Here is a 13,643-nt window from a genome sequence, read left to right as displayed (position 1 = left end):
CAGGTAGAGAACATTGCAGGCAGCACCCTGGACAAGCAACTGCCGCTGCTTGGAGAGTAATTCTTGATTATGTCTTGAACATACAAGATCTTGAGTAGGCAATTTAAGAGTACATGGTAGAGCCATTTCATTAATTGAATGCTCATATACAAAAGCGGAGAGGGAAGTGAAAATGGGCTCATTCGTGCACCCTTTAAGGCGAACGCCTTGTGTTGTTGGCTCTAAGAGAAAATGTCGCACCAACTGATCTCCATAACCAGCTCCGGAAACCATGTTTGGTGGAGCCTTAGCCACGCGCAAGACCAAGCCAAACGCATCTCGATAAGTGGTTGAGCTTCGAATTAGAAATGTACCAGGTTCCATATGGCGTAATAGGCAAACCGCTTCCTCCCGCGACATATTAGGCTTGTACCAAAGATCCAGAGAGTCGTTTGCAAATTTCTCTAAATGAGGGTCAACATCCACTGTACCATTGCTGAGCTCATTAGCTAAGGTATTCAAAGGACTTTGAACTGGATACGGGCTAAAGCACCGTTCTGAGTCAATAGCCTTTTGTTGAAAAGGGAAAGTGGGCGTTTTTGAACGTGTTTTTTTCTCTACAATAATATCTTGACTTGCAATTCTGTCTGGGGAGTATACCTGTATAATGGGTGCGTCGTGCACTCTTAAATTTTCTACACCCGTATCAGCGAAGTCAATAGAATCAATGTGCTTAACATTCTCAATACCAAAAAGTGCAGGGTCTAGTATTCTGTGAAGCTCATCCAAATCTTGTTGAATTGCCTCGTTCTGTGCCATCTTCCTTGTGATGTCATTTCTTTCCTCCAAGGCCTGTTCCCTACGCTCCATAAGCATGTCCTCAAATTCTTGACGAGTGGGAGTTTTCCGCAGTACCGGACACGGGGCTGACACAATGGGCCGCGTTTTTTTAGAAATCAAATTATTAATCGCCTGAATATTTTGGATAGTATTTTCGACTGCTGTTTCTATTCGTCCATTAACTGGATTTAATTTACTAGTGGGCAAGCCAGCAGGAATATTTCCATACGTGAATGGGAGTGCATTTTCACGTGCATGATATGGAATATTCTCTGCATCTGAGTCTGAACTTCCAAGTTGATCAACACATACATCCCCATTCATTGGGATAGATGGAGCCACCGCGTCCATTGAAAACCAACTTTTTCAAATTAGAAGATTCTATTTATAATTTGCTGTAGCGTCTTTCTATCTATTCTATACGTATGTAGATGTGTACATACATATTTAAATATATATATAGAATATTGCTAAATAATGCGCCTGTTCCGTCGAGAAGAGAATACGTGTGATATGAACAAAAACTAACTCGTGACTAACGACAAGAACTACAAGTTTGACATTTTGGTTCATTTTTATACACTTTGACATTTTTATACAAAATTTAAAAGGGTATCATGAAGTTTGCAGATGTATGTAACAGGGAGAAAAAGCTGTGGTACACTCCATAAAGTATATGTATTGTTGATCAGCAAGAAGAACTGAATCGATAGGTCTTGTCCGTCTTGTCAGATAGACATTTGCCCATCTGTATGAGAAATATTAACTCAGTGACTATTACAGCTAGAGCAAGCAGAATTGCTATTATGGTTCTCCTACAGCAACCAACGTTTATATATATATACCCAAACGCTTTTATTTTATTTTTTTTATTTCCTGCCCTCCTTCCCAGCAATTCGAAAACTAAACGGATTACACCCACAATATTAAGCAATTAAAAAAATATTTAAAAGTCTGAATCTAATATCACAAATACGCTTTGTCATGATTTTGATCGATGTCGAAAATTTCAGAACGATCGGATAAATAACTTTGGAATTATTAACATTAACTATTTTCAATGTAGACAGCAAGGTGCACGTGCTGACGCTACAGCGAAAACGAGCTGTGACGCGTTGGCTGTTTGTGCATGTGTTTGCTGCGATACCCCAGTCAAAGTGTATCAAAAAGTTGGCTTCGGCCAACTTTAATGGTTCTTGTTTATTTAAATTACAGTAGCTATAGAACATATGTAGATATGAACATATGGTATGTACATATGAACATATGTATGTAGTACATACAGATATACATATGAAGTTGTACACCATTTAAACCCATTAAAGCGCTTCAATTTTCTTAATACACTATGTTTATACATGTACATATGTACATGTATGTATGTATGTCTAAATGCGAATTGGATATGCTAAATTACGATTATATTGAAGTACTTTTTTGTAATCAGTCTTACAGTCTTTTTTACAGTAAATGTAAATGTTTCAGACAAAAGCATAAGTGTAAATTAAAGTTTGTAAATTGTTGCGCATACTCTTATGAAATATTTGTATTTATGTAGTATGTATATATTTTGCAAAGATCTTTCCAAATATTAAAAAGTGGACAAATTAATTGGGCGCAACTAACTTCTACTATATAAACTTTGACTGGACACATACACACAAAACAGCCAACAGATCGTTTTCGGTGTAGCGTTAACAGCATCTGTAGCTGTGTCGGCAGCGAAGTTTGTATGGCGCGTCGAAAGTGCACCCCGCTGTCTATATTAAAAATTGAAATGTAAATAATTCCTACTTTTCAACATCGGTCAAAAGCACGACAAGCGTATTTTTTTATGATTTATTTCAGATTTCGAAATATTTTTAATTGCTTAATATTGTGTGTGTTATGTTTTTTCGATTTGCGGGGGATAGGCGAGGAGATAAAAAATAAATAAAATAAAAGCGTTTGAGTTTGGGTATATGACCACATACAAAATTTGGTGACTCCAGCTCTTATAGTTCCTGAGAAACAGTTGTTCAAAAATTCAGAGAGACGGGCGGACAGACGGACATGGGCATATGGATTCAGTTTGTCTAGCTGATCAAGAATATATATACTGAGTTGGGTTTGCCACACCTCCTTCTCTCTGTTACATACATTTTCACAGCTTCATGGTACCCTTTTCTATTTTTTACAAAAATGTCAATGCGCATAAAAAAATTACGATTTATTTGCTTCGCCTTTGCAGTCATGCAGCGTCATGCAGATATCGAAATAAATGAAAAAAGACAAGGCTCACAACAAATTTGATGTTCTTTTTTCGTGTATGCTCACATATCCGTCTTATTCTTAAAGGATATTTCGCACGAGGCACCAAAATGACTAGCAAGCAACCTTGACATTTACAAATCAGAGCACACAAACGTCAATTTTAGATTGGTAACATTAAAAAAATTTAACAATGTAAAATGAAGATAAAGGTATGTATGTATTATCCATTTTGAATAGTATTGTTCTAGTTCTAGTTTTTTAGTTGTGTATGCGTGTATTGCTTATGTGGATTTGTGTAAAAAAATTTTTATTCGTTCTCTTACTTTTCGTAGAGTGTAACTAACAAGCTGAGGTCTTTACTGAGAAAATATAATAACGTACGTTTGTTCCTATAAGTATCGTAATTGACCGTGCAGTAATAGTCTGTCCCTGTCTTTCCCCCTTTTCGAGAAAAACTCACATGTTGCTGGCGAATTTTTTATCGAAAATTGTTGAAAATTTGTACTATGTGAGCGGTGACTTGGCCTTTTCCAACAATAAAAATTATAAAAATTGAAATTGGAAAAAAAAAAATACAAAATTCTAAAATATTCAAAATAAACTTCATGCAAAATTTTAAGTCCCTAGCTTTATTAGTAGACTTTATGCCAAATAAATCGACTTTGGGACTTTGGGTTGAAAACATCTGTGTGATTTTTTTGATTTTCAAACCAACGTAAAATGCTTTATGTATGCATTTTGATATTTTTCAAATTTAATTTTAATATTATAAAAGTTTATTGAATCTGTCAGTCAATGTCAAAATCATGTCGATTCAAACAGATATCACCCATATATACAGTTGTGTATTTTATATGTAAAATTTATGAGCACAGCTTATTTCAACTTGGGAGTTGGCCCCAAGTTTTATGTGCTTGTTTTAAGTTTAAACGATTTACCATTTTCTCGATCGCGCCGAAAATATTACCCGGTTGGATAAACCTTGGTATCGGTAATTATCTTTCTATGGTCTCAATTGTGAGGTGATTGTGCAATTCGAGCTTCGGACATGCCAACCAGATCCGATTCGGCGCAAGGGGAATTTCTGGAACTGCTGACCAAATGCCAAATTTAGTCAATTAAAATGAAATTGTTCACAGAATATATGTAAGTCAAAAAAATTTCAATACCCAACCTATTTAATTATTATATGTTTACCACATGCGTAGTGTGTTTTCGATTTTAACAATATATTGCAAAATTTATATTTGTATTAACATACAAAGCAGAGAACGGCAAGGTTGGCACTTTTTTGACACCATGGTGGCATACACAAATCATGGGTGTGGATAAATACGCGCGCAAGCAAAACAGAGGCATAAACCTTTACTCATATACACAAGACAAGTCTGGGTACTTGCAAGTGCCGAAAAATAAGGGAAAAAGAAAACACGCAAAATGCGATCGGCAGGCATATAAGCATAAGCGAGAAAAAAAATCTCGCTTGCTGTCTCGCTCTGTCTCCACTGGCAGCCGCGCCGACGCAACAGCAGGTAGCGAAAGAGACGCACACATTAGGCGAGCAAAAAATTGAATGACCTTTTTTTTGTGTTTCCTCACATTCATTTTCGGGCCTTTTGGTTTACCCACGCAAAAGGCTTGTAAAGGCTTATGAAAATATTGTCGGGCAGCAACAGCCGCAAATTCGGCTGCTTGTACGGGTAGTACCATGTAACATGGTGATTTTAGGGGTGGGTACACTTATGCCGTTCTCTGATACAAAGCTCTTTTATTATTCTTTTTTTGTCAGGTCAGGTTTACGCAATTGTTATATTTTACGCATGTATATACATACGGATATCGGTCATTATATTCCAAACCCAATCAGCAATATATAATACAATTGAGATAACATATATGTATTGCTATTTGACAGGTTCATTTGACGATCCTGTTATTCCAGATATTAGCTTTTTGGTGAATTTACGGAGCTCTAGTGGATCCTCATTATTGAAATCATCCATAACTGCTTGCATTTGCTCCTTAAGTCCATCCGCTATCAAGGTTGTTATTCGATCCTTGAATAAATTGGTAATTGGGCTTAAAATAAGGCCAGTCAATTCTCGAATTACTCTAGCTTGATCCAATTGCACCTGAATATGGCTGTTATCCGAGAGAACTAATTTATATATTGTTGTTTACAATAAGTCAATATAAAATCACCTGAATTCAATTATTCGAAAATCGTGTAGATGTAGCCTTGAATTAATTACGTTAACTGCTAGCTCAGCATAAACGATTGTGTCCTCTAAGGACCCAATTACTTTTCCAAATCCTTCGATTGCCATTAGCTTCAGCATGAAATTGTACTCAAACTACAAAGAAAAATATTTAGCCCATGAATCAATCAAAGGAATACCATACTCACTTGAAGTTTGTTGATATTTAAATAGAATCGACTTAAAAATGATTTTCCCACATATGTCATAAAGGCATCGTTGTACCGTTGTATACCCGATAAATTGTACACAATACCATTTTTCAGATATAGGCCGGCCTCATAGGAAATAAACAATGGCCTCTACGAAACAAATATGTTATATAATGCTTTGTAATGAAAAACAAGCTTACAATAGAAATGCTCTCTTTCATATCTGGAAGATCCATTTGCCCAACACCTAATTTTTGAAGATGTAAAAGCACCATGGGAGTTACCACATCAACTTCTGCATTTATATTCGTCCATCCAACTTCCTCCTCTTCAAAGCCACTTGAATTATCGGTACTATTACTTACATCGCGTTGAATTCTTTTAATAATAAGTTTTGTATCTTAGTAATTATTAATGCTATTAATCACTTATTTACCTTATGAATATAAAATTCTACCGTCTTGTTCATAATTTTTCGAACACAACCAAGTTACAAAAAGAAAGTTTTTAATACATTTTGACATGCTTATACAAAAATGGAAAAGGATATCATGAAGGCATGCAAATGTAACAGTATGAGCAAATATTACTCAGAAACTGTAAGACTAGGTTACCAAATTCCAAATTAGATCGCCTTCGCCCCATATTTGCATGCTATAGCTTTTATAGTTGTTGAGATTCTGTTGGTCAGACATCCAGATGGACGTGGCTATATCGACTCAGTTTGTCTTGATGATCAAGAAAATACATATATACTGTAGGGAGTCTGCCACGTCTTGTACTCCCTATTGAAATTACATTTGCACAACTTCATAATACGAACACATTCTGTGACGTGTAAATGAGAATTCGTTTTAAGATTGTGTCAAATTGTCGTTTACTTATTGATTAAATACACGTAATAAACGCTTTATTCTTTTATACAGCAAATATTATTTTGTTTTTCTCAGGATACAATACTTATATGAGATATTTTAAATTTCGAAATTAAATTTAATAATAAATATAAATAATTAATTACTGCATTCACTCTGCCGCTACTAGTTGTTTCTGTTGCCGCAAATACGTAAATGCAATTGGCGTAAACCTCTAGTAGGTATGTATGTACTGTATTGTTATGAACATTTATGAATTACTCACATTGTTTAAAATGGACTTTAAGCTTTAACAATAGAACGCTTTTAATAAGCATCCAGTACAATTAGCGATGAATAGAATTACTGTTTATTAACTTTGTAACTAAGATGGATACGTAAATATCTTAAAAAGAGGTCCTTGGACATACATACTTGCTTCTTAAATACCTGTGGGATAATTCCTGTTTAGCTCCGATGATTTCACCTGATACGATTAATAATATGGCTATAAAGCTACACAATTTAACACACTTGTTTAAAAACATTTTTCATGGTTTGTATCAACGATAATTTTTAATAATTGGCTTCAAAGTGTATTCACTGTTTAGATGCAATTATAATATCGAAAGTAAATTGGCATATTTTCAGTTTGATCAAAGGGTGCCGTAATATTTACATTGGTATGTCATTATAACATCTATGTTTGTTTATACATGTATACAATCTACACATCTCCTGTATTCAAAGGCACACACGAAATATACATACATACATATACAATTATTTAGGTGTCTCTGAAAATATATGAAGATAGACGCTTTAATCATTCAATTTGATTTCATGACACGATTTGCGATTATTTGTAAACCAAATAATTGCTCATATTATATTTGTATATATGAATTTTAAATTATATATGCGAGATATGTAGCTTAAATATTTATAATTCGGCTTAAAAGCCGGGACTATTCTACTCATAAATTCACATCGCGATCACAAAATTGCAATTCAATTATACATAAGCTGGAGAGTGATAGCTTCCTATTAAGCTATTACGTCAAATGTGCCTCTTAAACAATTGAGCTTTTATAAACCCGCGATATAACAACCTGAGACGTATTCGTGGGAGCGGTTGAAATCCAACTAATTACGACTATTGCGACACAAACAGCCACCAGACTAAGTCTCGATAAATACTTCTCGCATTACAGCCTTGATCTTGTTAAGCTTTTGTGGGGTGCAATATTAAGCAAAGCTAACACATAGTCAATTGCTCTAACTTTGTTTAAATACCTTTTAATTTTGTTGTGCTATACGACAATTTTATAATTTTTTTTTTTAAATAATAGAAATATAATGAATATCTTTAACAAAAATGCTTAAAACTCGTTCGTGATATATTAATTACAATAGAAGCTATAAATGAGTTCATGCACTCGGTAAAGTATATTTTAATAATGAGAGATGTCGTGTACAACTTTACAACGAAGATGTATTTGCACTTGTAATAAAACTAAATTTAGATGTTACAGAAGTTTTGTATGTGTTGACTTAGATAAAAGTAAGCAATTTGGAAAAAAAAATATTTTTCATATTCATGAATACTAACAATTTTGCAGCGTGCATTTTTATTACCGTCCTGAATTTTAGTGATACGCCTTTAACTTCTGTATATACAATTTTCTTTTCCGACAAAGAGCAGATCAGTGCAATAGTATAGAAAAATTTTAATTTAATGAATAACTATAAAATTCAAATATTTAACTTAACACATGCTTGCGAGCTTGGAGATATCGATTACCTATCATAATCTTTGAAAAAGGTGTGATCGCAATTTAACAGCTATGATTCTAAGTCAATCAAATATACAATATAAAAACTATTATGCTATTTTATTTGATTAAACTTCGCTAGTTATTGCATTGTTCATTGCGTTTTAAATAAGTATGATTCAATTTACAAATTGCTCCAATAATTGAAACTAAATTAATTTGCACTGCATAAGTGGGATGTTTTTACAAGGTATTAACAAAATTCGGCTGGTTTTAGTTTTCATGTTTTATTTCATGTTGCTATGAACTAGAACTAGAACCTAAAAAATTAACGTTGTTGTAGTTGCTGTTTAGTTGGCCCCCTGCGATATGGGATCGATCTTGACATCGGGGAACTTGAACTCAGGAAATTTCAGCATGTCTGTCTTGCCATCGCTTCCGAATTGTTTGGCTACACGCTCTAGCTCGTTTTTCATCTCACGTTCGATTTCTGGATTAGAGTCAACAAGCTTGCCACCGCTGCGGGACAAAAAGTTTAGGATTGAATAGCTCGAATAAGAGTTTATTTGTAACTTACGTGCTTTTCTGTTTATACTCGCGTACCTTGTCTAAGAAAAGTTGCTGGATGGGATCTGAAGCCTTGTTCAGTGTTGGCGAAACAATAGCAATATTACGACGGGCCTCAGTGCGAAGCACACGCACACCAGATAAAATAGACTGTGACAGCATCTGAATTATAAATACATTAACATTAGTTAAGAGTTCTGAATTAGATTTGGTAACCTTAAAAAGGTTATGTAACACTCGTTTAGAAACTTGAGAAACTCATATGCAATGAAAAACATTGATATGATTACCGAGCTCTGCTCAAAATGAAGTATTTTTTTCGGTTTAACAATTAGATTTACCTTGTTTTCTTTTCAAAGTACCCAAAATAAAGGCTACTTGCTTGTGTGGAAAATTGTCAAGATTTCAACTAGTGATGTGAAAAACTATCGATGCATCGAACATCGATGTGTTTTTTGCGATTTTTTCCCGATGTTTTCCGATGTTTTTATTGATATCGATGTTAAGCGATGCATCGATGTTTTGCAAAAAATCGACTGTTGAATTTCACTATTATCGTGTAGCAGCATGGTGTCACGACAACCTTCAATATTTCAAAGCTTTCAAAATCTAACGGATTTCGGACCAGACGGCCAAAGAACCAAAAAAAATTAATGAAGCTATCATATATGTGATAGCAAAAGATGTGCAGCCATTTTCAGTGGTTGATATTTATGTTATGTTAGTTATGTTGATACACAAATATGGTTTGAAAATAATACTAATTTTATTTTAAAATAAAAAGTAAACTTTTGCAAAACCAAATAAAAAAAAACTAATTTTATTAAACTAACAAACAAAAATTTAAAAAAAAAACGGTAGGGTTTTAAAACATGTGACATACATCGATGCATCGAAGTTTTGGTCCGATGCATCAACCCAACATCGATGTTTAATTTTTAAATTTCGATGCTCATAGACATCGATGTTTCTACTAAAATTTACATCACTAATTTCAACAATGTGACCGTGTACCTAAAATAAATATACCGCAATAAACTACTGCTGCAAATATATTAACCCACTATCACTTAGGTTTTTAGAAACATCGATAATTTTTTTTATATATTAAAATTATCGGAGCTGCTAAAGGAATCTCGAAAGATTTTGGATCAAACAGATTTCAGATATCTATAATAGAGCCGTAATTGACACAGAACGCTAGTATGGAGACTTGTCAGCTTATTGCTTAAAGAGTTGCTACCACACAAAAATATGTCCTTAAATGTATTTCTTATTTAAGTAATATTTTCAAAGTTAGTTAACCGCATAAGCGGTTTCAACTAAATTAACTTAATTTATCTAGAGGGCCTGCTGACAAAACGATTGACGATTAAACTCAAAGCAAGCACCAATTTAAAAAGAGTTGTGCTAATTAATTTTAATGTTCATGGGAGCCTTTGTTTTCTGCATCGAGATGATTTTAAACTCTGACAGATACAAAGTGTAGTCGATTTAAATTAGAGGTTTGTTTAATTAAAATCATGAATTGCAGCATTCTTAATTCTCTGACTAAGGGTTGGAGATTTTAAAATCATATCGAACAGGGCTAAAAGTATTATTATTATTTTGTGCTTTGTTTGCAGATTTATTTAATCATCACCAATTAAGATAGACCTTAGTATAGAAATTAGACCTACATTTATAATTTTTTTCTAACCACGTTTGCAATGCACCACAATGCTTGATCATCAACATCCAGATTTATTGCAAATGTTTTAAGTTTGTTTTATAGCTTAAAATGTATCGAAATTGTTGGTCTTAATTCAATAATAATTAGATTGAAACTCAATAAACAATTTTTTTTTAAATATTTTTTGATATTATTGAAGTTTTTTCTTGAAAACATCGAAAACTTCGATAATCTGAAACATCGATGCTATTGCAGAATTACTACATACATTAAATATAGTATTATGTTGATATAAGAGAAGCAATGATAAATATCTTAAAATACTGTTATCCAAAAGTATTCATTGATTTCATCTTATTATAATACTTAATTTTAGTTATTAATTTTTAGTATTTATTGTATAAAGAAATCATTCAACGATACGTTATTTCGATATGTCTTTCGATATCACCGCTTATTCCACGTCAAACGTATGCTAGCTGAAAATATAATTTAATTTTAAAACAAAAGTAAAAGAGCTATTTACAGTCAAAATGGTAAGTTTGCTACAAGAAATTGATACAGAGCATGAGGATATGGTGCACCATGCTGCACTGGACTTTTATGGGCTGTTATTGGCCACTTGCTCCTCTGATGGGAGCGTCCGTATTTTTCACTCGCGTAAAAACAATAATAAGGCGCTCGCGGAGCTAAAAGGGCACCAGGGGCCGGTATGGCAAGTAGCATGGGCACATCCGAAGTTTGGGAACATATTGGCTTCGTGCTCGTATGATCGCAAAGTAATTATTTGGAAATCAACTTCACCCAGAGATTGGACTAAATTGTGAGTGTCATGTTTATGCTTGTGTGTGTTTTCTTACACATGTGTATGTCTAAGCTGCCGCATTCGTTATCTGTAGCTAAAGCGGCAACTTTGGTACATAGCATAATTCAAATAATTGTTGGACCTCTTCATTTTTAGATATGAATACAGTAATCATGATTCCTCAGTAAACTCAGTGGGGTTTGCTCCCGCAGATTATGGACTTGTGCTCGCATGCGCCAGTTCAGATGGTTCCGTTTCGGTGCTAACTTGCAACACTGAGTATGGGGTTTGGGATGCTAAGAAAATACCAAATGCACATACCATTGGTGTGAATGCAATTTCTTGGTGTCCGGCACAGGCTCCGGATGCAGCTTTTGATCAGCGTACCAGTATACGAAATGTGGCTGTGAAACGCTTGGTAAGCGGAGGTTGCGATAATCTTGTTAAGATTTGGCGTGAAGATAATGATCGCTGGGTTGAGGAACAACGACTCGAAGCACATTCCGATTGGGTGCGGGATGTAGCTTGGGCACCATCAATTGGTCTGCCACGTTTGCAGATTGCTACAGCGTCACAGGATCGTCATGTAATCATTTGGAGCAGCAATTCTGACTTGTCGCAATGGAAACCGATTATATTGCACACGTTCGATGATGCTGTGTGGAGTATTTCCTGGTCAACTACAGGAAATATATTGGCTGTTACTGGGGGAGATAACAATGTAACCCTATGGAAAGAGAACAGCGAGAGTCAATGGATCCGCATAAATTACGAGTCAGGTACTGCTCTTCAAGTTAAACAGCTTCATCATTTACATCCACAACACCAGCAACAACAACCGCCACACCCGACTCAGTCATCGGACTCTGAGCAAAGCTCGAACCTATCGAATTCGAACTTATCAAACTCTCAACTTTCAAACTAAATTAATTGATATAAAAATGTATGTAAAAATTGTTCAAATATTTAAAAAAAAATATATTCCGTACATTTTATAGGAATTATACAAAAATAAACAAACAATTCTTAAATTTAAATTATTGCTTATTGCAATAATATTCTTGAGTCCGCAAACCTCGAAGGCTTACGGAAATTTAATGTTATGCTAATTATCAAGGAATCGTTTTCAAACCTGGTACATAGTTAGTAAAAAACGTTGATATCTACTTCTTGAGTGACAAGCTCAATTGTAATAAAAGCAAAAAGCCCTCTACGAGCAATAATTGGATTTACATATTACATTTGGCCCACGTAATTGAAAGTTTTCCAATCTAAATTCACTTCAATTTATAAAATGTCACTCAATTGTCAGACCTAATCAGTTCACTACACTTGAACACTTTAACTAATTAGAATAAACACTAATTATATGTGTACGGTACATACATATACATATAGTATTTAATATTTGTAAAAAGCCGTTAGTTTTTGGCTGGGCGTATTTAATTAATGCGGTTACGATGGGTTAGGTTGACATTAAACCTCATACAATTGGTCGTCTGCACGTCACTTACCTAAAAAAGTTATCGTTCAGAACCTACATAGGCATACCATTTTCAAGAATTGGAAGCATGCTGGGTCTTGTGCAAAGCAATAAGCAACGGTGATGTCATGGATTGCGTGCATGTACACCGTCATAAACTCAATGAAACCCACCAAAACAAAAATCAAGTTGTTTTTTTTTAGTCAATATATACATTCTAAACGTACTCGTGACCCGTAATCATCGCAGCTTAATCGTGTTCTGGACTCTCCCGTACACCACCTGCTGTGAGTTTTCCTGACCATTTTGTATACTGACCGCATTGTTTTGAATTGTTGCGAAAGTTTTCTTGGTATGTAACGTTGATTTTTTTATTTGTTGCCGAATTTCTGTTTTAGATTTTGATATGTATGCATAAAGCTTTTGCTCTCGATTATGCGTAAATTTGCATACTCGTGGACATCAAGGAGGCCTATGACGACCCTATGTGTAGTTCGGTGAAAGGTCAAGTCGTGTTATTCATGACGTGAATATATATATATATATATAGTTTTTATTATATCATTATAATCTATACTTAATAATTTAATGCGTTCTTCAATTTCCTTTTCTAGCGTTAAAGATTTTGAATTGAAGTATTTTTGAATTTCTTTACAATATTGGAAAATTATAAGTTTATTCTTTATTCAGGGTTTCCAATATGATGTGTTATTTTAAATAGCCCACTATTTCGGTAGATGTCTTTTTTAAAGCTGTAGCTTTCTTTGCATTTAGCAACTAGAAACTGGCGTAGGTATTGAAATTATACAAATCTATCTATCTTTCATATAAATAATATAAAATAAAACAGTTTGTCTTGACGGGCCTTACAGAGGAACCCATAAAAGCTAAAGAGCTGAAATTATCACCGAAATTGTTCCAACGGGAAATCCTTAATTAGAAAAATTGAGTTATTTGTCTCTCAAACAAATTATAATTACGAACGCCAAGAAATAAAAATCTGAA

At 34.2% G+C, this 13,643-nt stretch overlaps 3 protein-coding genes across 6 annotated transcripts; 1 reads left to right on the top strand and 2 right to left on the bottom strand.

Annotated features, from left to right (window-relative positions):
* Positions 1-4,820: 4,820 nt before the first annotated feature.
* LOC108601869 lies at positions 4,821-7,483 on the bottom strand. 4 transcript variants are annotated; one of them, XM_017989829.2, is made up of 6 exons: positions 7,449-7,483; positions 6,772-7,133; positions 5,683-5,821; positions 5,480-5,632; positions 5,275-5,426; positions 4,821-5,214 (listed from the first exon to the last, which is right to left on the bottom strand). In XM_017989829.2, the coding sequence occupies exons 2-6, from the start codon at positions 6,882-6,884 to the stop codon at positions 4,977-4,979; spliced, it is 795 nt and encodes a 264-aa protein (XP_017845318.1). In that variant the 5' UTR covers positions 6,885-7,133; positions 7,449-7,483; the 3' UTR covers positions 4,821-4,976. The 4 variants fall into 4 exon arrangements, with proteins under 4 accessions (XP_017845318.1, XP_017845319.1, XP_017845317.1 ...); XM_017989830.2 differs by having other exon boundaries at positions 6,787-7,133; XM_017989828.2 differs by having other exon boundaries at positions 4,824-5,214; positions 5,683-5,860; positions 6,787-7,133.
* Positions 7,484-8,379: 896 nt separating this feature from the next.
* LOC108602183 (ATP synthase-coupling factor 6, mitochondrial) lies at positions 8,380-9,125 on the bottom strand. Its single transcript, XM_017990222.1, has 3 exons — positions 9,020-9,125; positions 8,689-8,840; positions 8,380-8,630 (listed from the first exon to the last, which is right to left on the bottom strand). Exons 2-3 carry the CDS (start codon positions 8,838-8,840, stop codon positions 8,462-8,464), a joined length of 321 nt encoding a protein of 106 aa, XP_017845711.1. The 5' UTR covers positions 9,020-9,125; the 3' UTR covers positions 8,380-8,461.
* A 1,678-nt stretch (positions 9,126-10,803) lies between these two features.
* Positions 10,804-12,108, top strand: LOC108602085 (protein SEC13 homolog). The gene is made up of 2 exons (XM_017990108.2): positions 10,804-11,173; positions 11,312-12,108. Exons 1-2 carry the CDS (start codon positions 10,884-10,886, stop codon positions 12,078-12,080), a joined length of 1,059 nt encoding a protein of 352 aa, XP_017845597.1. The 5' UTR covers positions 10,804-10,883; the 3' UTR covers positions 12,081-12,108.
* The last annotated feature ends 1,535 nt before the right edge of the window (positions 12,109-13,643 follow it).

Source organism: Drosophila busckii, unplaced genomic scaffold, assembly GCF_011750605.1.
Source record: "Drosophila busckii strain San Diego stock center, stock number 13000-0081.31 unplaced genomic scaffold, ASM1175060v1 hic_scaffold_35, whole genome shotgun sequence".
In the NCBI taxonomy this organism is placed as follows: domain Eukaryota; kingdom Metazoa; phylum Arthropoda; class Insecta; order Diptera; family Drosophilidae; genus Drosophila; species Drosophila busckii.
This window is presented reverse-complemented; position numbering and strand designations above follow the sequence as displayed.

Excerpts from the sequence above, each read along its gene's own strand:
- LOC108601869 (XM_017989827.2), bottom strand. The coding sequence starts at position 6,884 with ATGTTTTTAAACAAGTGTGTTAAATTGTGTAGCTTTATAGCCATATTA. Across the intron at positions 5,861-6,771 it reads CACAGGTATTTAAGAAGCAA|AATTCAACGCGATGTAAGTA; the intron begins GTATGTATGTCC and ends TATTATTAAAAG. Across the intron at positions 5,427-5,479 it reads TAAATATCAACAAACTTCAA|TTTGAGTACAATTTCATGCT; the intron begins GTGAGTATGGTA and ends TTTTCTTTGTAG.
- LOC108602183 (XM_017990222.1), bottom strand. The coding sequence starts at position 8,840 with ATGCTGTCACAGTCTATTTTATCTGGTGTGCGTGTGCTTCGCACTGAG. Across the intron at positions 8,631-8,688 it reads GAGTATAAACAGAAAAGCAC|CGGTGGCAAGCTTGTTGACT; the intron begins GTAAGTTACAAA and ends TTTGTCCCGCAG.
- LOC108602085 (XM_017990108.2), top strand. The coding sequence starts at position 10,884 with ATGGTAAGTTTGCTACAAGAAATTGATACAGAGCATGAGGATATGGTG. Across the intron at positions 11,174-11,311 it reads CCCAGAGATTGGACTAAATT|ATATGAATACAGTAATCATG; the intron begins GTGAGTGTCATG and ends CTTCATTTTTAG.